General features: G+C 45.5%; 1 protein-coding gene, 1 non-coding gene and 1 pseudogene across 4 annotated transcripts; 1 reads left to right on the plus strand and 2 right to left on the minus strand.

Moving 5' to 3' along the window:
• Nucleotides 1-397: 397 nt before the first annotated feature.
• Ttf1 (transcription termination factor 1) lies at nt 398-27,676 on the plus strand. Of its 3 annotated transcripts, none has more exons than XM_015497405.2 (12): nt 398-443; nt 4,684-5,709; nt 7,022-7,248; nt 8,695-8,880; nt 9,861-9,939; nt 12,723-12,853; nt 14,613-14,847; nt 16,558-16,647; nt 17,585-17,650; nt 24,014-24,099; nt 24,930-25,117; nt 26,230-27,676. In XM_015497405.2, exons 2-11 carry the CDS (start codon nt 4,691-4,693, stop codon nt 25,109-25,111), a joined length of 2,301 nt encoding a protein of 766 aa, XP_015352891.1. In that variant the 5' UTR covers nt 398-443; nt 4,684-4,690; the 3' UTR covers nt 25,112-25,117; nt 26,230-27,676. The 3 variants fall into 3 exon arrangements, with proteins under 3 accessions (XP_015352891.1, XP_015352892.1, XP_048668791.1); XM_015497406.2 differs by lacking the exon at nt 398-443 and adding an exon at nt 450-1,004; XM_048812834.1 differs by lacking the exons at nt 398-443; nt 17,585-17,650; nt 24,014-24,099; nt 24,930-25,117; nt 26,230-27,676 and adding an exon at nt 450-1,004 and having other exon boundaries at nt 14,613-14,840; nt 16,558-16,626.
• Nucleotides 7,831-7,903, minus strand: Trnav-cac. Its single transcript has one exon. It is a non-coding gene; the product is annotated as a tRNA-Val (tRNA).
• On the minus strand, nt 22,487-23,237 carry LOC107152153 (annotated as a pseudogene).
• Nucleotides 27,677-27,732: the final 56 nt, after the last annotated feature.

A 27,732-nucleotide genomic window follows, 5' to 3' on the forward strand; every position in this document is an offset into this window, starting at 1 on the left:
ATCTAATGAAGATACCTCCAACGGAAGGGCTGTTATGAAATTAAATGAAAAATTTGTTGCCTAGATGGCTATGTTCACTATGCGAAAAGGTTTGATGACCTGATTGTGGTGCTGGAGATGGAACTTGTGCTAGGCAAGACCTCTACCACTGAGCTACATCGCCAGCTTTAATCTGAATCATAAGCTAAGTTTCTTTACAATTCTGATGGTCAACCATTTTTGTTTGTTGGTTGGTTTTTACTTTGTCGCACCTTTTACTCGACCTCTTTCCCTAAGACTCCGGGAAACACGCGGGCAGGCAACTACGCATGCGCCATTTCGGGCAGAGCCGAGTTACTATGGCAGCGCGACGCCGAGAGGAACGGAAGGCGACGTAAGACTACTTCCGCTTGCGCGGCGGCAGCACTTCCGGGTCAGAAGGCTGGCTGCGACGGTCCTGCGGGGTAGGTTGGAAGGCTTGGGAGTTGGCGGGGTCCTGGTGGCCGAGCGCGGCTGGCGACCGTGATGACCCCGTTATCCTGGGACGCGCGGGGGCGCAGGGCGGCCGGCGTCGCTTACTTCTGGCCTCGCCACCCGGAACTGAGGCGGACGGCGTGGGAGGAGGCCCGAAGTCCGCCTCACCTCGCCGCCCGGAGGTGGCGGGGGACCGCGAATGGCGCGTGCTCGCGGGGGGAGCCGTTGGCCCCGTCGGTCGGATGAGTTTCGAGCCCGGGGGAGCCTGAGGGCCGCGGGTTGTGCGCGGGGAAGCCGGGTGCACCCAGGGGCCCGGGACGCTGGAGAAAAGGGCCTCCGTGCCTGGCCCAGTTGAAGGGAGGAGGGCGGCGCGGAGGAAGAGCGGTCTTTGCTGGGCCCGGGAGGAGTCGGAGCGTGGTGTGTTGTGGGAACTGAGGGACGGCGGCGTCCGACACCCAGCCCAGGTGAGAGGTGGAGAGCTGGGCCGACCGGGCGGATCAGGACCAATCCTAGAGCCTTGTGGTCCCGGAGCCGTAAAAAGTTTTTAGCAGGTAATGACTATATATTTGAAAGGTCATCCTTGTAACTGAGAGCTTGATCCCTGTCCCCAATGCCAATCAGTGGCAATTTAATAATGAGGACACGGTTTTGAGAAAAAGGAAAAAGAAGGTTTATTGCTTTGCTAGCAAAGGAGAAACACCTGGGACTCCTGTCCCAAAGGTTGTGACTCTCCAGATCCAGGGGGACAGGGAGGTTTTAAAGGGACTTGTCAAGATTTACGTTTCAGGTGCTCTGGTAGGGGGTCCCAGGGCTTCCTGATGGCACATTAGGATTCACTTGTTGATTGGGAGGTATTCACTTTCCATATCCTCAGCAGGCATCTCCTTCCTGTAGTGGGTGTGTTCAAGGGCAAGATTATGATTCTGAGAAGGCAGAAGAGGGTTGGGATCCAGCACACACATGGCTGGAAATGGCCTTTGTCAGGAGAAGGGATGCTTTGTTGCAGCAAGAGAAGGGGAGAGGATGAAGCAGGGATGTTGGGTTTGGAAGGTGAAGTATTTCTTTTCTAAATTGTATGAGTGTGAAGTTGGAGGCAAGTTTGTCTGCTGCAAGTGAGAGAGAAGAATGGCATTTAGAACTTTGTTGAAGTGAAGGAACTTTGAAATATTTCAAGAACAGTGTAAAGAGGGGCTGGGATTGTGGATCAGGGGTAGAGTGCTTGCCTAGCATGGGTGAGGCACTGGATTCAATCCCCTGGCACCACATAAAACTTAAACAACAACAACAACAACAAAATAAAGGTATTGTGTCCATCTACAACTAAAAAAAATTAAAAAAAAAAAAAGTGAATGAAGTGCCTGGAGCAAGGCTATCCAAAGTAGTACAATACAAGCCATGTATGTCGTTGACAATTTGCTAGTAAACACATTAAAAGTTATCAAAGCAACAAGTAGAATTAGGAGTGTATTTCACCTAACCCAATACCCAAACTCTGATCTCAACATTAAGTCAGCATATAAAAATTATTAATGAGATATTTTACCTTCTTGTTCTGAATCTTGAAATGCAACATATATTTTACAATAAGTGCAGTTTGGCCTGGCCACATTTCAAGAGCTCAGAAGCCTCATGTGGCTTCTAGCTACCCTCTAGGGCACATAGATGTAGAGAAACAGAGTTGGATTTCTGGGCAGTGTTCAAGTCCCATCTGTAGTCAGGAACCAACTATTTGCAGCAGTTCCCTTCTGTCTAGTTGTGAGGTTTTTTTCCTTCAGCCATTCTGAGCAGGTTAAGGGCAGCCAAAGAGAAGGCACTGATTTATTCAAGAAGACATTCATTGAGCCAGGTGGGCATGGTGGCTGGTGGCTCAGGAGGCTGAGGAGTTCAAAGCCAGCCTCAGCAACTTAGGCCCTAAGCAACTTAATGAGACTTGTCTCTAAGTAAAAATTTAAAAGGCTCAGTAGTTAAGGCCCCCAGGGTTCAATTTTCCGTACCAAAAAAAAAAAAAAAAAAGACATTCATTGAGCTCCTCCTAAGAGCCAGGTACTCTGCTAGATGCTGGGGCTATACAGGTGCATAAGACAAAACCTGCTAGACCCTATCTGAGTAGGGAGTCAACACAGTACTCATTTTTGCTATAGCTGAGTCCTCAGAGAGGTCATACACCCCTTGTCTTTCTGGAGGGTGGTTCCCAGCTTGCTTGACAACTGGGAGGAGGCCACCAGACCTCTAGGGGCTGTTAGGGGAGGAGCCGCTTCAGAAAGCACGCTTAAGTCCGAATTCAAACCAAAAGAGATCTTTATTTACCTGGCCAGGGACTATAACCCAGTATAGAGACTAAAAAAGTTCTGTGATAGGACAGCAGCTTTCTGGTCCATCCAAGAAGAATATAAGGACAAAAACCACAACTCAGTGACTTGCTTATCGCCATGTAAGCTAGCCAGTTACAGAAATTAAACACTAATAAGTGGGACCTATGGGCTGTAGGCAGGACTGGAGTTTTCCAGTCAGCAAGCAAGTGGATAAACAGAAGCTAAAAAAAAAGCATTAGTTTTGCAGTTCAGTTGACCACAGTCCTGGGTTCAAGCAAGTGCTAGACAGTCACATCCTGAATTTGGGCGGGAGTTGGCAGGGCGAGAATCTACTTCAAAGTCATGTAGACCCACAAGGGCATTCAAATCCAGGATGTAGCGCACCACGACCACTGCTGCATCCTGAGTAGGGTACAATTTGTGGGGTACAAAGTATAGAAAGACAATTTTTATAAGAAAACAGTTTTCACTTCAGTTTCTCAGAAATAGCTCTTATAATAGTTTTTTTTTTTAGAAGGTGGCAAAATGGAGTCTTAAGCCTGCCTATGACAGTTCTTGCTTTATAATTATCTCACTTATCAAAATCTTATAATCTATATTCTTTACTAATCTATAACCTACAACTTACTCTTATTGATTGTATTTATCAGTTCACACCACAACAGTGCTTGCATGGGAGATAAGGTCCAGGGGCCAAGGGACTTGCCTTGAAGTGTAAGATGTTCTTTCATATCCTTTTCTTTCAGCAGCCCTGTTCTCTCAGCTGCCATTTATTCCCCAAGATAAATTACGTGCCTTCTGCAGAAAACACAGCCTTCAGGCTTGAGGCCATGAGGGTCTGTCGTTTAGTGACAGCAGCAGCTGCAGATCAGAATACTTGGGTGCTCAGGAGGGGAAATGCAAGGAGATTCTTTTGATTTATGAACCACATAAATGAATTACCTAGTCATAAACAAATAAAATCCAAAATTGTGAAATCAGAACCAATATAGAGCAAGAAGTATGTGACATTTACAAATTTTTATTTTTTAACCATTCTCTTTGGTAAGATAAGTTTCTTACTATATTTAAATTCTAAAATGTGTGTGCTTTATGTATTTGTATTACCCTTACAGCCTTATGCAAATTTATTCCAGCACATTGCAGGATTTTTACTCTTTGTTGGACACTAAAATTACAACTAGGCTAAATGCTACCAAAGAGAAGTATAGTTTTTTTTTTTTGTGAAAGATACCATTTGGTGAGTGGGCCAAGCCCCAGGGGGCAACAAAAACTTTGTTGAAGAAGTGACCTTAAAGCTGTGCTGTGAGGGATGGCAGGAGGCCAGAGGGTGGGAGTCAGCAGAGGTCACCCAGGAGACCCAAGGGCATATTTAAAGGACCATAACAAGGCATATGTGGCAGGAGCACAGCTGGACAGGTCGGAGATGAGACTATGAGGGGCAGGGACCTGAGTGTGCAGAGTGTTGTCCTTTACATCATAAAGGCAATGGGACTGGACAGTTGGTTGCAGTAAGCCTCCTCTGCATTTTTAATAATATATATAATTTACAATTATGTTTCCAGGCTTCTTGTTTGTCATATAGTTTCATTTTGCCAGATCTCCCCACCCACGCTAATGTTTAAAATCCAAAAAATTGCTGGGCAGGGTAATCCTGATTACAGGGTAATCACCTGTAATCCCAGTGACTCTGAGGCTGAGGCAAGAGGATCACAAGTTCAAGCCAGCCTCCACAACTTAACAAGACCCTAAGCAACTTAGTAAAACCCTGTATCAAAATTTAAAAAAAAAGCTGGGGATGTAGCTTAGCAGTAAAGTACCCCTGGGTTAAATCCCCAGTACCAGAATAAAATAAAATAAAATAAAATGCAAATACATTTAAAAATTAAATAAAAGTTGTTGTCACATTTCCCTGTAGGAATAAAATGGAAGGAGAGTCAAACAGATTTGAGAATTATACTCCAGTTTTTGACAAGAAGAACAAAAAGTACTTTGCATATAAGGAAAGACCCCAGAAACATACCCATGAAAGTTTCAGAATCTCCCCTCTGGAAGGTGACCAGCTTCAAATAACTAAGAGTAAGAAGAAAAAAGATTTCCAGCTTCTAATTTCTTCTCCTTTGAACAAACCAGAAATCTGTGATCAGACTGAAAAGGCTACTTCTACAAACAAGAAGAAGAAAAAGAGGAGAAAGAGTGCTCTGGGGGTAGACCGGGAAACAGGGGTTGCTTATGTCCTCGTGGATAAAGAAAACATTGAGAACACGCCCAAGAACTTGGGGAGAGACGTGGATGTCGTCTACGTAGATATCAGCAGAGAGCAAAACTCAGCAGAAGGGTGTGTGGTGGGTGAGCACGCGGCCACTGAGTCTCCTAAAGGTGGGCCAGAGGAGCCGTGGAGCGGAGCCAGGGGGAGAAAGAGTCGGAGCCAGCCGGGGGGAGTCGCAGCACCCGAGGACCCTCGAGGGGGCAATGTCCTGCCCCAGCTGGAGTCACCGGCTCAGCCACCCTTGTTTTCTCTGAGCCTTGAAGGGGAAATCTCAGAACCACCAGTGTCCACTGGTAAAAAGAAGTCTAAGAAAAAAAAAAGGAAAAGGTCCAGCGTGCAGGAATGGGAGGCCTCAGCGGGGCCTGGGGATCTAGCTCACCATCCCCCCAAAGAACCTCAGGTGGCCATTGAAGCAGAGGCTGGAGAAGGCAGTGACACACTAAGGAGGGTGAGAAGGTCCAGTGCTGTGAAGAAGGCCAAGAGGAGGAGGCACGTCTCCACGGAAAGCCCTGTGGAGTCTGGTGGTTCTTCAGCACTGGATGAAAACTCTGGGAACACGCGCTCTGGTTCACCGGAGGGCGAAAGCACCATGATGGAAGAAAGGGTGACAGTCCGGCCCCTAGAGGGGAGAGCCCAGGCCGCGCAGGGGGAGAAGCAGGTGCCAGAGGCGCAGAGGTAGGTGAGAGTGGCTGCCTTGTGCTGTGTGCGTGAGGCCTCTTCCTTTAGCACAGGGCAGTAAGTGGCAGGTGTCACAGGCGCTTTCACATGCAGAATAATGCACATATTTAGTTGAGCACACTTGGCAGGTGGCTTAATATCTTCATGTGTAAAGGAAAGCAATTAAACTAGATTTCAGTAAGAGCTATTTTGAATCCTGAAATTCTATAAGTTGAAAAGATATTTAAGATCCCAAAATGCATCCATAAAAAGGAAGAAGGATTTGATATACTATACTTCACATTCTGTAGAACAGCCAAAAAAAAAAAAATCTTGGTTTAATATTGTCACTACATGTTAATTTAGTGAAACCATTATTTATATAAATACCATTTAAGTATGCTATATGATGGATGAAGATAAAGAGGTTTTTTAAAGACCACTTTATCTCATAGTCCCTCAGGACCGATTTTCTCCCCATTTTGAACTCAGTGACTTTCTCACGCCTGTTCTGGCTTAAAATATTTCCACATGAAAGTTATGAGGAGGGCATGTCAGGTGGCGTTGATGAGAGTCATGGGCCCACTTGTGTCCTCTGTCCTCGTGTGAGGAAAGTTTCCACACACACAGACCCACCCGACCCTTTTCCCAAACTGATACCCAGATCAGTTTCCAGACCACTGATTGCTGCGAGGCAGGAGTGTGCCAGAGTGTGGTGCCGGAGTGTGGCTCTTAGCTCACCTCAGTTGTGAGTTTCTGGAACCTGTTCTCCCTTCCCTCCGGTGGTGCCAGTCTGAGAGGGTCGCTGATGTGACCGAGCATACTAAGGGCAGATGGGGGCGCCTTGCAGAGAGTTTGGGGAGGACTTACAGTACCTATATAGAAAATAAATCAGAGGAGAAAATGAGGCCCTAACTATCTGAGTAAAAACAACTCTGACTATGCCAACCCGGAACACTGACCTAACCGTTTGGTAACATCGTGTTATAAAGCTCAGCTCATTGGGAGGGTCTGGAAGAATTGTTTTTTCAATTCTGATTCTTAGTGGAAATAAAAGAGGGTTTTACTGATGAGAGTTAATATCTAAAATCAAAAAAAGATGAGAAATAGTAGTATAAACAGTATTTGGTAGAATTAGGGCTTCACATTACTTCCTAGGCCACCTTGGACACATATCCATGTACATCAAGTTACGTTGAGAATCATGAGCTGAATCAACTCCAAGGTCCTGTCTAACTTGAACTCTGGTAGACTGAGGGTCATTTAGGAAAGCAGTTGACTGGCCGTCAGGGCAAGCGATAGTCAGTGTTTAACCCGGTTTCCCTCTTAGGTTAAACCCTGCAGTTGAGGAAGAGCATGGCTTGGCATTGCCTGGGGATTCCACAGCAAGACGTTTATCTGAAGAGCAGAGAGAGTCTGGTGACTCAGATGTGGACTTGGATTCCGCCGTGAGGCAGCTCCAGGAGTTCATTCCTGACATAAAGGACAGGGCTGCCACTACCATCAAGCGGATGTACCGTGACGACTTGGGACGGTTTAAAGAATTTAAAGCTCAGGGTGAGGTTGTGGCCCCTAGTGGAGGTTGGACTTTCCTGGGCTGTGTCGTGAGTGATTCAGGTTGACAGATTCACAGAAAAAACATCCTTTAGCCCCTTGGGCTCTCTCCTCCCAGTGTTGTTTTCTGAGCCGTGGAATGACGAAATGAAGGGCCTGCGTTTTCCTCCTTGCCCCACTTCTGGTGGAGGACACAAGGGAGATAATAAAATATTGGCAGCTTAATGTCAACTGAGATGAAGTGTAATTTCTTTCCCTAAAATGGTGATTTGAGGATGAGCTGGTTGTGGTGGGCATGGACTCCAGCAGGCAGAACCTGCTCTCCTTGGTTCAGTGCTTGGTGTAGGCTGTGTTCTGCAAATGAGCACCATTTCCTGCATGTCTACCAGGGGAGGCCCAATAGCACTGGTCAGTGAAGAAAGTAAAACAAGTTTATCAGTTTGAAGAGATGTGGAAATAGACAAACTACATGTGCACACCATTTATAGAGTAGTTTCTAAGCGTCCTTTTTATTGATTTTAATCCTTTTTATTAACATTACCTTAAAATTTTTTTTAAATATTTTTTTTAGTTATACATGGACATATGTGGTGCTGAGGATCGAACCCAGGGTCTCTCACATGTGAGGCGAGCGCTCTACCACTGAGCCACAACCCCAGCCCCATCTTGAAATTTTTTGAGTTATGTATTTCATAAAAAGTATTCTTAGACTGAGTGCAATTACACACACCTTAATCCCAGTGACTTGGGAGGCTGAGGCAGAAGGATTGCAATTTCAAAGCCAGCCTCAGCAACTTAGCAAGGCCCGAAGCAATTCAGTGAGACCTTATCTCAAAATATAAAGGGTGGGGATATGGCTCAGTGGTGAAGTGCCCCTGGGTTCAATCCCTGGTACCAAAGAAAAGTATTTTTAGAATAAATTTGAGAACAAAAAGACAATCTTTGGATTTCCAGCACATAAAAAAGGAAGAAAAGAAAGAAAAATATACTATGTAGCAGTCAATGAGTGCTTTGCTTGGTGAACAGGAAGAGGGTGTGATGTCTGCTGCCCTTCCCCAGAGTGTATGCATTGGACACCTCTGACACTTTCCTGCCGGCCTAGGCAGAGCACCACCCTCCATGTGGGGAGGGAAGGGACTTTTTTTTAAACTTTTCACTTAATGCTATCTGGATTTTTAATTAATATATGTTATTCATAATAGTTAATATAAATATTAACTATTTTTAGAAGATTGATGAAGTAGGAAAGTTGACTGGGATGAGCAGGGAGGACCTTGGGGGAAATCTGAAGGAAGGGAGGGGTTCTGAAGGTGGGGTTTGGGATGAAGGGCAAGGGCACCAGCCCAGCTGCTCCTCACAGGTGGGCCTGGTGCTCTAAGAGCCAGGGGTTTGCTTTTGTTCTTACTGACAAAACCTACTCTCTCTCCCTTTCCCCTCCTCAATCCTAAGGTGTTGCTATTAGGTTTGGCAAATTTTCTGCAAAGGAAAATAAGCAGATAGAGAAAAATGTGCAAGAATTTCTGTCTCTGACAGGAATTGAAAATGCGGACAAGCTGCTATACACAGACAGATACCCAGAGGAGAAGTCTGCCATTACTGAATTGAAAAGAAAGCATGCGTTTAGGGTGCACATTGGTGAGTTCAGAAGTGCTTACCCTGACCCTCCAGTTTTCCCATCCCCTGCCTGCAGTACGTATTAATTGGTGCTGTGGTGAATAGCATTCTTACTGCCAGTCTGAACTTTTGGGGATTTGGAATGTGTCCATGTCTCCCAGCTGCAGTGCTTTTATGAATTTTGTGAAAAATAAAGTTAAACCAGGAACGGTGGCAAATGCCTGTAATCCCAACAACCCTGGAGGCTGAGGCAGGAGGATCATAAGTTTGAGACCTTCCTCAGCAACTTAGTCCTTAAGCAATTTAGTGAGACCCTGTCTCAAAATAAAAAGGGCTGGGGATGTGGCTCTGTGGTAAAGTGCCTCTGGGTTCAATCTCTGGTATCAAAAAAAAAAAAAGTGATCACTTTTGGTCTTTCCTACTTGGCAATATTTGTGGCTTTTGGTGTCTTGTCCCATTCTTGTTACTCTGCATGTGCTGCACAAAGCCCATGCCTACATGCACCTTGGTCTCCTGCAGTTCTTGAGGTGGGCTGTGTGCTTGGGGCTGGGGCCCTCCTTCAGGATGCTGTGGGAGATTAGGAGGCCATGCAGTAAAGGAGCCAAGTAAAGGAGGGTGGGGTGGTGTCTTCTAGAGAGGGAAAGCAAGAAAAATGTAGTTTCATCTTATGGAGAACTCTTGATGTGTGTCCCCTGCCTTAGGGTGTTTCTCTTTTTAATTCAAATGATGTTAAAAATACTTTGCCTTCTATGGGTCTTTTCCATGAACTGAGTAGACCAGAATCTGGAGTCTCCAGTGCCTTAGCATCCAGTTTGCAAAGCTCTCCAGGGCAGCAATGATGGCAGGCGTCTGCTCCCCAGGCCAGCTCTGCGGGACCAGCACAGGGCTGAGGATAGTTAGTGCAGCTACAGAGGGAGGCTGTCCTGGGTCCCTGCTACAGTTGTGACTATTTCACTCCAGCCTTTTCAGACCCCTCTGACTCTTGTTTCTTCTGACTGTAGGTAAGGGCATTGCTCGGCCCTGGAAACTCGTATACTATCGAGCAAAAAAGATGTTTGACGTCAATAATTACAAAGGCAGGTAAGAAAAATGTCTTGTAATTCAAGCCAGAACTTTTTTCTCTAGAGAAAAAGTTCTTTGCTGACATTATAAATCAAAATATCCTTAGCACTAGATGGAAAACAAAAGTCATGAGGAACTTTACATGCGAAACTGGATTGGATATTTTTCAATTTGTCTTCAAGGTCCTTTAAGTTTCCACCTCTTTAATAATCCTTTTGTAACCTCTGCCTGAATCTCGGCATTCCTTTGTGTTTGGTTTAGCACTCAACACGCCCTTCCTCTCTCACCGCCACTCCTGCTCTCCTCTGTGTCATAAGTGCCTGTGGACTTCAGCGCTCCCCACATGATGCACCCGTCTGCCTTTTAGCACAATTCTCTGGGTTTAAAGGTGGAAGTAAAAATGAACATTAGGTCATTTACATGCAATTCTGGGGTTTCTATGCAGAGCGCTTAATGTGGTTCTTACTCTCAACTTTGGGTGAGGAAAGTTTCCACACACAGACCCACCCTACCCTTTTCCCAAACCCCAAGATTAGACAGTGTGAGTAGAGCTTTAGGAAAATTCACTGAAGACGGTGTCTTAAATGGCACTTAAAAGCATGCCTTTGGCAAGTCTGTGGTGGCAGCAAGGGTAACCTGTTTTTGCTTGCAGCATAAGTACGAGAATAAACTTTGGAATAGTAATACTCTTATTATTGAAGTGATTTAAGAAGTTAATTTGTTTGTTTGTGCCACATGATTTGTGTTGGGGTCGTCACTACCTTAGAGTCTTTCTTTAACCGAAGAGTTCCTCACTGAAAGGAACCAGGAAGTCAAAGACCAAGGCTTTAGGTTTAGAATTTAGGCTCAGGTGTTCAAGGTCAGCACATCTCTTTCCCTGTTGTACACTTATCCCTCCTAGTTCCCTTGTGCTGTTGCTGCAAGCATCTTTAAGTTGCTGTTTTATCTCAGGAAGACCCTGACTACCTTGAGGGGGAAGTACTAGGAGGTTTTGTTTTATACCATTATTCTTTTTGTGTGTGTGTACTGGGGATTGAACTCTGGTGCCCTTGACCACAAAGCCACATCCCCAGTCCTATCTTGTATTTTATTTAGAGACAGGGTCTCACTGAGTTGCTTAGTACTTCGCTTTTGCTGAGGCTGGCTTTGAACTACTGATCCTCTTGCCTCAACCTCCTGAGCCACTGGGCTTACAGGTGTGCATCACCACACCCAGCTACACCATTCTTCTTCTTTTTTTTTTTAAATATTTTGTTTTTTAGTTGTAGTTGAACACAGTACCTTTATTTGATTTTTATATGGTACTGAGGACTGAGCCCAGCACTCCACACGTGCTAGGTAAGCACTGTACCACTGAGCCACAACCCCAGCCCCAACACCATTCTTCATTTTTTATTTTTTATTTTTATTTTTTTTTAGTTGTAGTTGGACATAGTACCTCTATTTTTTTTTTTTTAAAGATAGAGTGAGAGAGGGAGGGAGGGAGAGAGAGAGAGAATTTTTAATATTTACTTTTTAGTTCTCGGCGGACACAACATCTTTGTTTGTATGTGGTGCTGAGGATCGAACCCGGGCCGCACGCATGCCAGGCGAGCGCGCTACCGCTTGAGCCACATCCCCAGCCCCTCTATTTTTGTTTATTTATTTTTACGTGGCGCTGAGGATCTAACCCAGGGCCCTTCACGTGCAAGGCGCAACCCCAGCCCCACCATTATTCTTAATAATGAAGAGCGTAGAGTCCCTGTAGAGTCCCAGTGGTCTGCATTGACAATGAGTTTCTGAAAGCCTTAGGATGTTATTGTGCTGAAGGAGTTCTGGATTGCTATTATCAGGAATTAGTATTTTCCTAGAACTTCTTTTGTTTGCCAAAGCAGTAACATAACCTGCGTTCCTCTACCCATACTGAGGGTTAGGAATCTTAGTTTATTAGAATGATTGCTTTATTTCACTTAAAATATTTAAGGTATTTTAATCTCAAATGTATTTTTAATTTTATAGTGCTTTTTTTGGTAATTGTTTTTTCATGGGGTTGGTGCATTTTAAATCTTTAAAAAGATACGTATTTGTGTTCAGCTATTGGCTACATGTTTACTGAATATCTGTTGTCTCTTAGGCATTGTGGATACCATAGAGGACATTACCAGCAGGGTCCTTGTCCTTGTAGAACTTCCATTCCAGAGCTGGGCCATCCACAATATGACCACCAGCCTCGGGTGGCTGTTGGACACTTGAAACCTAGTGGGTCCAAATTATGGTGTGCTGCAAGAGTCAAGGAAACACTGGCTTTGGGAGGCCCGATATGAAGGAAAGAATGTAAAACAGCTCAGTGTTTTTTGATAAATTACATAATGAAATGATAGCATTCTTCATGGGGTTAAAGAGAATGTATTCTTCAATTAATTTCATTAATACTCCATGAAAGTGAATCCCTGTGAGGCTAACATATTTCTATCAGGCAGCCATGGTCTAGAGGAAGCCACACCAGCAAGCGAGAGCCCGTGATGTGTAATTGCAGGTCATGACCAGAGCTGGGGAGGGGAGCAGGGCAGCCCTCTCTGAGGGGCACCTTTGTACTGCTATTCAGGCAGCGGGTCAGCGGACTGCCTCCACCACAGGTACAGAGGCTGGGAGGTGAAAATGGACCAAGAAGTTATTTGCTCTGCTGAGATCCTGAGATGCAGGGATGGGAGCGGGGATCGTCAGGCCTGGATGCAGGCTCCTGGCGCCCTGCATTTGGCTCTTCCCATGCTGGCAGCATGCTGCAGTGATTACCATTTTTAGGAACATTCTTCTTCTCTCAGGTATAGCCAAGGAGATACGGAGAAGTTGAAGGCATACCATTCCCTCCACGGGAACGACTGGAAAAAGATTGGAGCCATGGTGGCCCGAAGCAGCCTCTCGGTTGCCCTGAAGTTCTCCCAGATCAGCAGTCGTAAGTGACTCACCTCATGGTGAAGGAGCCACAACTGAGCCAGCCCCCAGAGGTTGCTGCTGGCTGGCCTCTGAGAGCACTCTTTATTTTAGGGTCATTTTCTCTGCTCATTCATTTCACTTTTTTATGCATTCAGTGAACCTGTGCTACCTTTACTACACTGGTTTTGACTACATCTAAGTTTAGTGAGAATATAACTGCCACGGAGGCTGGATGGGGAGCTAGGTGGAGGAGCCTGTGGGAGGGAAGCGCGCTCTCGGTGGCCTTTTGGCAGGGAGGAAAAGCACTGGTGTCTTCTGTCAGTTTTACTCTTCATTTAGAGAAAGTTCCTTTAATTACGTTCTTCCCGTTAAAATGTCCCAGATTGCTCTGAGAAAACGGGCCTCAGGTGAGGTGTATTGAACACAGAGTCCGTGTTCTGGCACTCAAGTAGTGTGATGCAGCCAGTCCTTTCAGTTTCCAAGAAGAAAAGCAAAAATCTGGAATTTTAAAAATATTTTGTGCCAGGCACGGTGGCCACGCCCGTAGTCCCAGCAGCTCAGGAGGCTGAGGCAGGAGGATCACAAGTTCAAAGCCAGCCTCAGCAATGGTGAGGTGCTAAGCAACTCAGTGAGACTCTGTCTCTAAATAAAATACAAAATAGGGCTGGGGATGTGGCTCAGTGGTTGGGTACCCCTGAGTTCAATCCCCGGTACCAAAAAAAAATTTTTGTGAATTCTAAGTATCTTTTTTCTCCTTTTGGAAATCTCTTTATTTCCAAATATTTATCCAAATTATTATTGTGGAGCAGGAGGGGATAATACTCTGGGGGCCAAACTGAAGCCCTGTGCAGGCTGTGGTCTGATGCTAACTCTAATGCTCTGACACCTGCCTGTCCACAGGGAATAAGCTCCTCTGATGCTTCTTGACATCTGCACAGGAGGATGGCCTTAGGGCGACTCTGGGACCTCTTGTCAAGTGCTGGGTGGGCATCACAGTGACCACCAATATCACAGGAGGAGCTGAGGAGGGAGGTGTGTGCATGACAAGAAAGTCGTTGGACTCTTTCCTGACACATGCTTGGGAGCCTCACAGTGTGGCGTAGTAGACGTTGCTCTTGGAAACAGGAAGAACAACTTCATTGAAGTTGAATGAAATCGTTGTTTAAAGAAAGGACTTTTTTTCCAGCACTGGGGCAGAACCCAGGGCCTTATGCACACTGCAAGTTCTATACCACTGAGCTACATGGCCAGCCTGGGACGTCTGTTTAATAATTTCTGGCTTTGGTTCTGAAAAAGAGTCATGGCCAAATACTAAAGCTTAATAATTTTATTTAAATTGGCATGTAATTTGGACTGGGATTGTGGCTCAGCGGTAGAGCGCCTCAGGTAGAGTGCTTGCCTAGCACGTGCGGGGGCCCTGGGTTCGATCCTCAGCACCACATAAAAATAAATAAATAAAGGTATTGTGTCCAATTACAACTAAAACTTAAAAAAAAATTAGCATGTAGTTTGATTTTTTTTTTTTTAATACTTAGTTGCTGATAGGCCTTTATTTCATTTATTTACTATGTGGTGCTGAGAATCGAACCCAGTGCCTCCCACATTCTAGGCAAGTGCTCTACCACTGAGTCACAACCCCAGCCCCAATTTGATGGTTTTTTGTTTGTAATATGATGTCGTCCATTATCTTCTGACAAGTGCCTGACTTTTTCTTGTTTCGGGTTGTTTTTGAAAGCATGTAGATTAGCAGCTACAAGGCCATCCTTTTATGTCTACAGAAAGAAATCACGGTGCTTGGAATAAGACGGAAACACGGAGGCTCATCAAGGCTGTTGAAGAGGTGATTTTAAAGAAAATGTCTCCCCAGGAGATGGAAGAGATGGATTCACAGCTCCAAGAGAATCCTGAAGGTCGCCTGTCAATCGTCCGGGAAAAACTCTACAAGGGCATATCCTGGGTGGAAGTGGAAGCTAAAGTGGAAACCAGAAATTGGATGCAGTGCAAAAGTAAGTGGTAAGTTTACGACTTCTAATACAAACTTCAACAAGACTCTCCTGCGTTGCTCACTGGTTTAGGGCGGAGAGGCGAGGCTGCTAAGAACGTCCATGCACACTCACAGGTCAGAAGTGAACTTCTGCGGCCCACTGCCCCAACTGCTCCAGTGTCAACATCTGAATTAAATGAGCACCTGATTTGCTCTGACTCAAAGATAGGTGCAAGCTGCTGGCTTGAGGAGTGTTCCATGCTGGAACAAATGGCTTCTTCACCCAGAACTTAAGCCTTTTTAATAATGAAATGGAATTCTGATTTTTGACTCTGACTTTATTTCGTTTATAAAACTAGAGAGCATTTTTTTTTTGAGAGGGAGAGAGAGAGAGAGAATTTCAATATTTATTTTTTAGTTTTCAGCGGACACAACATTTTCGTTTGTATGTGGTGCTGAGGATCGAACCCGGGCCGCACGCCTGCCAGGCGAGTGTGCTACCACTTGAGCCACATCCCCAGCCCATAGAGAGCATTTTTTTTTTTTTTTTTTTTTAATGGTAGGAAACTCGGGTTTAGAAGAGAAGTCCTGAGAATGGTGGTCATTGATTGTGGCTTTGCCTTTTTTGCTTTGCTCTCTCTGGCTTTTCTGTTCTCACCTGCAGTGAGCCAGTGGCACCCTGGTCAGTCACCCAGAGGCTCAGTCCTGATCTGGCTGCAGCTGCAGCCCCATATTTGTTGGTTTTCATGGGAGACTACACTTAGGGAAACTCCAGAGAACAGAGTGTTGGGGGCATGTGACACGGAGGGAGCAGAGCCCTTCTGCCCAAGCTGCAGCAGGAGGTGATGGCTGAGCATTTCAGGGGGGGTGATCAAGGCTGGTGCCCTTCAGAATCAACACATTTAAGGCAGACAAAAGTGTTTGTAATTTTAAAATGGGAAACTTTGCATGCTGAACATATGTCTACCTCAGGTAACGCTGAAGTGGCCTCAGGTGATACTTTTCAAACCTGTGAACAACGGGCTGTTGGGGAGATCAGTGTCGGTCACCTACGTGGGTGCCTAGCATCTCCTTTATCAAGAATGTGATCTGAAGAGCTAACAGTCTGTCCATCAGATTGTACCAAATTTCATTCTTCAAGATTAGTATTTTTTTTAAGTGTTTAGTTGGGTGAGCACTGTCACTCAGAGCTTTACTGACACTAGAAGGCTCATTACTTCTCTTACCACTTTTCTAAATGTGCTCTGCTTGGTGTTCCAGACACTGGGAATGGTAACAAGGACAGTGTCCATATGCTGTATAAACAAAGGTGAATTGAGTAGTTTATTTATTTATTTTTTTAGTTGTTGTTTAGACCTTTATTTATTTACACATGGTGCTGATAATCAAACCCAGTGCCTCACACATGCCAGGCAAGTGGCTACTGCTGAGCCCCAGCCCTAGCCCGTGAATTGAGTTTAAACAGCACCTTTAATAGGCATAGCACCTGTTAATAGGCTTATTTTTTTTCCTCCCTTTTTAAAACTTTCGTTACGAAAATTTTATAATTTGTAGAATTTCCCATCCATCATTCAAATTTAAGAAATCAATAACTTTCTATCATTTTACTGATTCCTTCCCACTTTTTTCTTTTTTTTTCTTCAAATAGGTATGTTCTTGATGATGGTAAATGTGTTGAACATTAGAAAGTCATCGAAATGTTAGAAATAAAAAAGAAGTTTTTATTCCTTTTCACACAGGACGGAAATTCTGACCAAGAGGATGACTAATGGTGGGTTTGTGTATCGTGGAGTGAACGCGCTGCAGGCCAAAATCAACCTTATTGAAAGGTACAGGGACAGAACTTGGTGCTATTTTAATGGGTTTTCTCTCTAGCCAGAGTGGCTGTTGACATAGCAGAGATTGCCGTGTCATTGCTAAGGGTTAGGTACAAGCTCTGGCACTTTCTACAGGTACTGTGGGTAGAACAAATTCAGTCTGCTTGTTTGCCTTAAATGAGGCTGAAGATGAGAAGTTCCCTGCCTCCTGCTGTCCTTGGGAGGGTCGGGTGGAGACATGTTCATGGAGCATTCTGTGTACTCCTTCACTGGTTATTTCAGTCTTCAGAGCTTTCCCTATGGATGGGAGTTATTTCTGTCCATTGGGAAATGTGAGTAGAAAATTCAGACAGAGCCCTGCTGCTCTGCATTGTGGCTTGGTCTCTTAGAGTCTTCCCAGGAGCGTTCCAAGGGCAAAGGAGATGTGGCCTGGGCTTGTATTGACCAACTAACAGCAAAGAGCGGAGAGCTTGGCTCTGGGCGCCCTGTCAGCCCTTCTGCTTGGTTCACTGGGGTGCCTCCTGGTTCTCGATACTCGCCTGGCTAGTTACATGGCCACCTTTCTTCCCTTGCCAGAGAGACAGACAGCATAGACGAGCAGGTCAGGTCAGGCAGGCCGGGGCCAGTGCTGGCACACCTGTTAGTTGTGAAGCCTTGAGCAAGTGGCCTGCCTGTCAATCCCATTTCCTTGAGTCTAGAATGGGCCTTGTCCCCCGACCTCATCACAGATGTCAAGGGTCACTCTAAGTGACGATGCAGAAAGGTCTTCACACCATGGCTGTCGTGCTGTGAGTGCTGAGCACAGATGCTCAGTCACTGACATGCCTGGTGGCCTGGCCTTGGATGGGACAAACACCCCAGCTGCCTCCAGCCATTGACATCCCGGGGTTCCATGAAGATGTGCTTTGTCCTGATTTTTGCTTGAGATTTTCATTGTTCTTTCTTACAGGTTATATGAAATAAATGTGGAAGACGCCAATGAAATAGATTGGGAAGATCTTGCTAGTGCCATAGGGTAAGACCATTTGTTAAATACTAAGTTACTTACAAACTAGAGATGACTCAGAATTTAAAGAGTGGGTCTGAAATTCATGCTGCATATGGAATTATGTGTAAATGATACTTAAAATTAATCCGGTTTGCAAGATAACCAATTTGATATAACTCAGAGTAAATAATAAATTTTAGAAGCAGACAATTAAAGGTACTGAGTTGTTAGCTAGGTAAGCTTTCATTTCACTAAATAGCATTAATTGGACGTTTTTTGTTTTCTGTGTGTTTGTGCACTTGAGGGCTGTGGCTCGTCATACCCGAAGTGCTCTGAGATTAGACTTCAGGTAGAGCATGATACTGTGACCCCAGCCCACTTAGTTGAGTGTTCAATTGAAAAATATGATTGTAGACTGGGCGTGGTGGCATACACCTGTAATCCCAGCAGCTCGGGAGGCTGAGGCAGGAGGATCTCGAGTTCAAAGTTAGCCTCAGCGATAGTGAGGCACTAAGTAACTCAGTGAGAGCCTTTCTCTATTAAAACACAAAAATTGGGTTGGAGATGTGACTCCATGGTTGAATGTCCCCGGAGTTCAATCCCTGGTTGTACCCCACCTCCCCCCCCCAAAATATGGTTGTAACTAGGAAAGTGTCAGCATGCTGTCCACTGACCATGGCAGGCGAGGCGGCAGAGACAGATTGTGCACACTCTGCCTTGGAGACCAAGAGGTTCTGGCGTGTGCTCCTTTTCAGTCTCTTTACTAGAAAATTAAGGCCCAGTCGCTCTTCATCTACCAGGATGAGCAGCTGTGTGCCATGCGTTTTCCTGGCCTCAAGATGCAGCATTGAACAAGACAGCTGCTTTCCCTGGCAGAGCTTCTGTTCCGTTGATAGAGATATTTTTGTATACTAAGGAATTGACCTAAAAACCCTCAACAACTATGCTGACAGCAGTGATGGCAGTAACGGAGTTTACTTCCTGACCCCGTATTGCATACGAGACACACAAGACTCGAGTGAGTTAGGACTCCAGGGCTCACCTCTCCTCTAACAAAGACTGTAAGCAAGTAAGCTAGTTTCAGACAGCTTGGGTCCTAACAAAATAATAAAGTAGGGTAGAAGAGACCTGGGGAGGGAGTCATGACATAGGATGGTTAGAAGACCTCTCCAGGTGGTCACAAAGGGCAACACATAAACCAGATGGGAGTAGAAGAGTGTCCTAGGCAGAGGGGAGCAATGTGAAAGTCAGGGGAGGCAGGCAGTGGCTGGCACATCAGAGGGACAAAGGATGGCCAGGGTGTGTGACGGCAGCGGTTGAGCCAGGCTGCCCTGCATCCCAGGTTACTGAGACATATGAGTGTCATGAGTGCCATGACGACATGGCACTGTCTGCAGACATGGCAGTGGTTACGGTTCTCCCTGTGTGCCTAGTCTGGAGCTTTGTGACCCTCGTGGCGCCCTGACTTGGGTTCTCAGCCCAGCTTGCACATTGAGCTCATTGGGGAGCTTTTTGGGAATGTTGATGCCATAGCCAGGCAGTCCAGGAGTGTTGGTCTGGGGTGGAGCCTGGGTGTCCTCTGTTTTCCAAGCTCCCCGATGGTTATAATGTCCTGCCATTGCTCTTGCTCTGGTGAGTTAATGTGGTTCTGGGACTGTGTTCTAGTTAGGATTTTTTTAGAGGCATATGAGAATGCAAATACAGAATTGAATATTACACCCACACCCAAAAGGAAGAAGGACTTGGGTTTATTGTGTGAGATTTATAATATTTTAAAGAATAGGAAGTAGGTTACACGGTCCAGAACTGGAGAGGCTGCTGGGAGGGGAAACAGTGAAGGGTGGCCCCAGCCCCACGGAAGCCCACACCCGTGCCCCTCCTGGGCATCCTACCCTAGGTGCCTGCTACAGAACAGGAGCACTGTTCCGATTTTTCCTCTCCCTGAACAAGAGTCATAGAGGTTGTCTTTTCAAAGAACCAGCTCTGAGCTGCCCACCCTCTGCTGGTTGTTTTGGGGTCTGCTCTGCTCTTTATTGTATTTTTCCTTCAGCTCTCTTTGAGTTAATATTTTGCTTTGTTTTTCCACTTTTTAAGATGGGTGCTTGGCTTCTTTTAAATTTTTCTTTTTTTTCTGCTGTAATTCAAAGCCATATGTTTTCCTCTATGTACTATTTTACCAGCATTGTAGTTTTTTTTTCACCCCCCGGAACTTTTTGTCAGAGAAAGTTTAGACAAATACAAAACAAATGGCCCTTTGCGTCTGTCACCCCCTTCAGTAGCTGAAGCCATCCTTGCTAAGCCTCCGTGTTTCCCCCTCTGGACATTGTTAATATGTGGCAGATTTGATGTGCTCTATGGCCTCAGTGCCATTGAAAATTCTAATTTTTCCTTTTGAGTGAATCTATTTGGAATTGAGTAATTCCATTTCTAGAAATATATTCTACAGAATAAATTCACACAAAATTGAAATGACTTCTGTGCAGAACAATGTAATGTATAGTGTTTTTCTAGAACAGCCTGACTGCCCACTGATAGTGTCCTGGGTGGGTAGATAGATGGCTCTGGTGTGGTGAGATACTGTAGCTCAGGAGAGAATGAGAAAGCCTTTAGGTGGCAGTAGAGAGCTCCAAGATATATTCTTGGTGACAAACTGCGTGGAACATTGGTGGGTACGTGCATGTTACATAAACATGTGTATTCAGGAACTTTGGGGCTTGGGATATAGCTCAGTTGGTAAAGTGCTTGCCTCACGTGCACAAGCCCTGGGTTTAATCCCCAACACCACACCCCAAAAAAAGAACTCTGTGTACTGTGGATTAGTAAATCTGATCAACCGTCCCACCTCCACCCCCACTGAAGACACTAAAGGTAAATGGAATGTGCTCAAAGTCTCTTAAAACTTCCCAGCTCTCTTTGAGTCAATATTTTGCTTTGTTTTTCCACTTTTTAAGATGGGTGCTTGGCTCCTTTTAAATTTTTCTTCCTTTTTGGGCGTGGTGCACACGCCTATCATCCCATGGCTCAGGAGGCTGAGTCAGGAGGATCAAGAGTTAAAAGCCAGTCTCAGCAAATTAGTGAGAGAGTAACTTAGCAAGACCCTGTCTTAAAATATTAAAAAGGCTGGAGGTGTGATCCAATGGGTTCAATCCCCAGTACAAAAAAAAAAAAAAAAAAATCCAGATAGTTTAGTTAAGTGATTTTTACTTTAAAAACAATATTAGATTTGGTTGTTTCTGTCCTGCTTATTATTAGTTGAAATATATTGTAAATTGAAAATCAAAACACCGTAGGCTTTGTTTGTTTGTTTGTTTAGTTCTGCACATAAAAAAAATATATATCCACCTTGGAATTGTGACAAATGTACCTGTCTGAAGGGTGGTGACCAGGGTGTAGATCTGGAGTAGACTACTCAGCACAAGTCCTAGCACCCGCCTTTGTTAGCTGTGCCTCAATTTCCTCACCTCCAAAGTGAGAGGGAGAAGAGGGAGAGGAGCAGCTCCAGCCCAGAGTATTTCGAGGATTGTTGGTGCTGTGTGAGGCCATTGGCAGCCAGCCCCAGGCAAGCTCCACATGGGTTAGCTGCCACACCGCGTCTCCACTGGTGACTTCCTCCTTCAGCTGAGCAGAGCTGTCCCGAAGAGCTGCTACTGTTTGGTGCTGCCGATTGAACCCAGGGCCTTCCACACACTAAGCATGCGCTCTGTGCCTGAGCTGCACCTAGCTGCTTTGTTGTTTTTGGTCCAAATGAGCAATAACTTCATATGTGTCTCATTTCTTTCTTTCTTTTTTATTGTAATTTTATTAATGATGCATAAAAAGTTAATGGACAGGCATCACCAACTTGTCTGTCGTAAATTATCCTGTAGAAAAAGTATTTTGTATATTTTCCAACTTAACAAGATTGTTCATAAGCTGGTTAAAAATGTCATCTTAGGGGCCTGGGGTTGTGACTCAGTGGCAGAGTGCTTGTCTCACACATGTGAGGCACTGGGTTCGATCCTTAGCACCACATAAAATAAATAAACAAAATAGAGAGATCGTATTCATGTATATCTAAAAACAAGATTTTTTAAAAGTGTCATCTTGGGCCCAAGTTTATACAATAAATAAATGTAACTTTTACAATCAGCCATTTTATCTTCAAAAAACAAGCAAGCAAACAGTGTCACATTTGTTCAGCTTTTAAAACACTTGCCCAAGTTGCTTGCTGGAATAGAAGCACAGGGCTGACAAAGAGATAGGAGAAAAAAAATTTCTGTGAAATCGTCCATTAATGCTTTTTTTTTTTTTTAAATATTTATTTATTTATTTTTCGGTGGACACAACATCTTTGTTTGTATGTGGTGCTGAGGATCGAACCCGGGCCGCACGCATGCCAGGCGAGCGCGCTACCACTTGAGCCACATCCCCAGTCCCCGCATTAATGCTTTTTGACAGGCAGGATTTATACTGGTGTATCGAAAACACATTTTGAAGAGTAATGGGAAAATATCCTTGTTTATTTCTTCAATTTCTTACCCCTGAAATGTCCACATCAATGAATCTCACTGTCCAGGGGAAACATGATGACGTGTGAGTCATGTAGTGTTGCCACAACAAAGGCAGGGTCAACAGGAGCCCAGGTCAGCAAGCTGGGAAGTGCCCACAGTCCTCGCTCTCTGCTCGATTGACCTGGGCACAAGTACCTGGAAATACGTCTGGAAACAAAAGACAGCACCTTGCAGTATTTCCACAGTGATGATGATTAGCCTCCCTCTCAAATAAAAGTAGCCATGTGGCCTAAGTCCAGTCACACAGAAAAGGCAGGTAGCTTCTGGAAAGCCAGCCACCGTCCTGGCTCTGTGAGCTCTTCACTGTCGTGCCTCAGTAGATGGTCACCCTGACTGCACCTGAGCAAAAGGCTTGGCCTGGCAGGAACTGGGGACAGTCCACCAGCCAAGAGAAGCCTGTCTGTGGCGTGCTTCTGGGAGGAGGGCCCAGAGCTGGCCATTTTTCTGGCTCTTTCTTTTTCCTCACTTTTTCATCCACTTCTACTTCTGTGCTGTCCTTCAGGGCCTCTAAAATGGGATTAAGGTCTGTGGTGAGAGCCTGATGTGAAGTCAGGCAGTCAGGAAGCTTGCTCATCCATTTTCTCCAAGTTTTCTCTAGTGAAGTAACATGCAGCTTGACACTCAGTACACTCCTTAGGCAGTGCTTCTCCACCAGGAGACACCTGTACACCCACTGCTGTCGTCGTAATGCGTTACACTGGTGTCAGTTTCACTTTGAAATGGCTGACCTGTCGTTTCACCATGTTCTCGGTGACCATACAAATGATCAAAGTTCCCTTTAGGGTTTTTTCTGCCTCGTCCTCTTCCCGGTCTTCATCTTCCTCCTTGGCTCTGAAGGAACCGCAGATATCATCCCACACTCCTCACACCAGATATTTCCTCCTCCTCATCTCTTTGTTTCTCTGTTGCCTCCAGCGTCATGTGTCATTTCTCCTATTACTGGGATAACTTATTTGCTTCAGGTTGACACCGATAGCTGTCTGGGGTCCAGGTCTCCCTTGCCTTGGGTCTTGTATCACCTGAGTGCAGTGGGACCCACTGTGTTTATTGGCTCTCTCTCGCCGACTGCTTGACGGGGCCTCGTCCTCGCTGGCATTTTCAACAGGACCATCTGATTTTGGTTCCCGGTTTTCTTTGCTCTCACTGTTACTGTTTTTTTCAACCTTCTTTTCTAATTTGTAGCTTCTTATTTCCTTGCTGATGACACTCTGAGACTACAAAAAGGTTTTTCCAGGGCTGGGGTTGTGGCTCAGAGGTAGAGCACTCGCCTAGCGTGCCTGGGGCACTGGGTTCCATCCTCAGCACCACATAAAGTAAAATAAAGACATTGTGTTCACCTATAACTAAAAAAATAAATATTTTTAAAAAAAGGTTTTTCCAGTGCTTACAACTGCCCTGGCGTTGGCTGGTTTGCCGTGTTGCTGAAATCACTGGCTTTATTGGGTTTCCTCGTTTTGAGTTATCCTGCTCTTATAATTTTGGGGAGACTAAGCTTGGCTGCTGCCTCGTGCACAGCAGATGACTCTATATGCTCATTTCTTTTTTTTTTTAATTTTTTTTATTTTTTAAAGTTTTCGATGGACACAACATCTTTGTTTTTGTATGTGGTGCTGAGGATCGAACCCAGGCCACACGCATGCCAGGCGTGCGCGCTACCGCTTGAGCCACATCCCCAGCCCTATATGTCTCATTTCTATCACACATTTATGCATGTGATGATTTCAGGTTCAAGATAAGAAAACTAGGTGTGTCTATAGCCCCCACCTGAATAAATGTGCTTACTACACAAGTATTGAAATGGTAATTTTTAACTGACATTTTCATCTTTTTCTTTCTAAAGCGATGTGCCTCCATCTTATGTTCAAACTAAGTTTTATAAGCTGAAGGCAGCCTGTGTTCCCTTTTGGCAGAGAAAGACGTTTCCAGGTCAGTACTTTGAACATGGGTGGCTCAGAGCCAGTCATGTGGGCAGGTGACGTGATTGCTGGAACCTCAGCTTCACCAGGTGTAAAATGGTGAATATTGGCAATCATATCCTCATCTAGCAGGAGTTTCAAAAGGACCAAGTGAGGGGATGCACCATGTTATGTGGTTATCATGGTGCTTGGTACTTGGTGACCACTCAGTAACTGTGTCCTGCTGGTGCTTCTGTCACACACACTTGTGCACACATGTGCACATGGCACGTGTGTACGTGTGCAGACAGCATAGCCCACACACTTCCCCATGTACTCACACCACACGACATGCTGTTCTAGAAAGAATGGAAGGTGCCTGATTCCATAGGGAGTTTAGCTGTGTGGCTCCCACACTCAGATCCATCGGGACTCTGTGGGGCACTAGTTAGAAACAGATTCTCTGTACAGAGTGCACAATCTGGGTTTCCCTATAACATGCTCCAGGGAGGTGTGCTATAGCCTTCCCAGCAGTGGTGCTCTGCCTGGAGCCACAGTTGGGGTGACCTTGGACTCTGGAACGTGTGCTGAGGCGCTGCTCTGCATTTAGCTTACGCCACTTCCCAGGTTGCACCCCCATTAGCTCCATGGCCTTGGGCAAGCTGCTCTTTCTGCCTCAGTTTTCTCACTGGGAAACTGGGTTAAAAATAGGGCCTAACTCATAGGGTTTGTTCAAGGTCTGGGCGAGAGAAAGTGAGTAACCTGTGGTGATAAGATCGGTGCATTATTGTATCCTATGTTCTTTGATGTAAGAGGTTTTGTGCAGGTGAATAATTTCAAGGTTAAATTTGTGTTCTGCAGAGATCATCGACTACCTTTACAAGACTAGTCTACCTGTGCTTAAAGAAAAGTTAAAAAAGAAGATGGCGAGAAAAGGGACCAGAATCCAGACTCCCACAGCACCCAAGCAGGTTTTCCTATTTAGAGATATCTTTCATTCTGAAGATGATAGTGAAGGAGAAGACACAGAAGAACAAAGTTAAGCAGAGGTTACCATTTCTTTTCCTTTTTTGTTAGTTTGTCTTAATTTGTACACATGTTAACATGTTAGCTTTCCATTACTCTAACAAAATATCTGAGACAGTCGGCTTGTAAAGAGAAAAGGTCTGTTCTGGCTCAACAGTTTTGGAGGCTCCACTCCATTATCAGTTGGTCCTGTTGCCTTGGTCTGTGGTGAGGCAGCACAGCATGGCTGGAGTGCACGGCAGAGCAGAACTGGTCACCTCGTGGCCAGGAAGCAAAAGAGGAGGAGGGGTCGGGGGAGGCCTCACCCTGGAGACCTTGCACCAGGCCCCTCATCTTAAAGGTCCTGCCACTTCCTGGCAACAGCACTCCAGGAACCAAGCTTTTAGCACGTATGGGGGGCCATCGCTGAGCTATCTGAATAGCCTCTACTCGGCCTTGAAGCCAAGGAGATTTTGGTTTGGCATTAAAAGTCATTTTGAGGCTTCTCCCACTTAATGGATTACACAAAGCATGTGGTAAGCTCGGTCTTCACTGGGCTAGAGAGGCTGCTCTTTAGCTCCGGGCTTGGGCATTACCCATTGGGCTTGGACAGCCCCCCTCCTACCTTATTTGGCAAAAGAACATTCCATTGAAATCCTTTGCAGCCCCCTTGTATAAATAAAGCAAAAGTGGGCTCTTCTCTCTCTCCTCCCACTGTGGAGGCAGGACCCCTGAGGTTGCAGAGCCATCCCGCCCTCGCTCTTTGAAAATTATTTTCTGTGCTGGGTGGTTTTTCGCTATATTTCTCAGCCAGCTTACCTCACACGGAGGGAAACTCAAAAATTATAGTCCGTCCAGGACCAGGATGTGGGCCAGAAACCCGTGCACCTTTGAGGGACATTTGGCATCCAAACTATAGCACTTAGTAAAGTTCTTTTCGGCAGTGATGTTTACAATGGCCGGAGCAGGTGATGGCATCTATTGTGGAGCATGAGAAACTTACTAACATTCCTATGAAAGTGCTGTTATGTGGAGAGGAGCACGCCCATGGGGCTGCAGAGCAGTAGAGGGGAGGGCTCACCCGTGGTGCTGGTTGTGTGGGTGCACGGCACACTCGGCACCGAGACACATGCCACTCTGCACTCTGTTCCTCCAGGGCTCAGGTGCAGTTCGTTCCTGGTGCAGAAAGGCGAGAGGTGGATGTGTGGATCTTCTCTTCCTCCAGCTGGTGTGTGTCACTGCTTGCACACCCCGTCTGCCTAGACTCTAGTGTCTGTGAATGGTACTCCTCATATAGCTGTCTTCTGAAAGCTGGATACTGCGTTCATGTGGTATCCAGCTGAACAAAAAGAGGAGCAGCAGTTTCTTCTGTCGTTGATTGAAAGCCTGGCTCTGAGGCTTGTCGGAAGCCTCAGGACAACTCCTGCTGGGTTTTCAAGGGTAATTTTAATGGCAGGCTTTTCTGTCATTCAGGAAAGCAAAACAGAGAATTTGTTGGGCTTTAGGTTATAGAGGTTGTTAAATGGGATGAAGGAGCCAGCGTGGGGGGGGGGGCGTTGGATTATCCAGAGTTTGAGACTATACAGGTAGCTGTTGTAGCCCCTGCATGGGACACTGATGCCCCCTTTGCCTCCCAGCAGCTCCATGAACCCCTGGCTGTCCACTGCTGCTGCCCTCACGGCAGCCTGTGCACATGTCCCTTCGCCAACATGTGCCTCTGTAGGAACATGTGTCTCTATGCTATATAAGGGCTTCTGCCTCCTCCTGCCTTCTAGTCTCCGAGTGCCTTGTGTGGGCTGCCCCTTAGCAGAACCCTGCAACAGGGCATCTGGGCCACCTGAACAGGGGAAGAAAGTGGCTAAACGTGGGCCGTCAGTGCGGAGCATGGCTCCACTGTGTCCTCAGGGCTGAGTGGTTCATGCAGCACTTGTCAGGTAAGCACTGTGCCACTGAGCCACACCCCAGCAGAATATGCAGAGAATTCTGGGTGTGTGTTGCTGGGGATGGAGCCCAGGGCTTGTGGATGCCAGACACGTGCTACAGCACTGTGTGTAGCACCCCGACTGGTTACTAGGCTACAGTGCCTCTGCCCAGACCTGCCACCTGGGGAGACGGAAGAAGTCAAAGAGGGGTGAGAGCTTTATTCACCACTGTATCCACAGCACCTGTCACAGTGTCATGCAAAAAATGGACACACAATAAATATAAACTAAATGAATATTGTCTTAGTGAGAATCTCTCCTGTGGTCAGCTCCTATCCCTAGACATGCTAGTCTCCATGCTGATGGGACAATAAATGCTGTATTCCTTTTGGAGGACAATTTGGTAAGACTCATCAGAGCCTGAAGAATGTACATGTTCAATGACCAGCAATTTTTAAGAATTTGTCCTGTAATATAGTAGGAAATGTAAATATTTGTAATAGGAAACTTGTTAAATTATGGTATATCCCTAGAATATTGCAGTATTTAGAAATGATAATAACAGGTTTGATTGATGTGAAATATTTCAGAAGAGTATATATATTTTCTCAATTTTGTAAAAGTAAAAAAATTAAGGAAATTGTGTATGTAGAAGCATTAAAGTGAATGAAATGAACCCAAGATGTCGATGTCAACACTGGTTCTCTCTGGGCAGCGGGATTGTGAGTTTGTAACAC

Source organism: Marmota marmota, unplaced genomic scaffold (assembly GCF_001458135.2).
Source record: "Marmota marmota marmota unplaced genomic scaffold, marMar, whole genome shotgun sequence".
Taxonomy (NCBI): domain Eukaryota; kingdom Metazoa; phylum Chordata; class Mammalia; order Rodentia; family Sciuridae; genus Marmota; species Marmota marmota.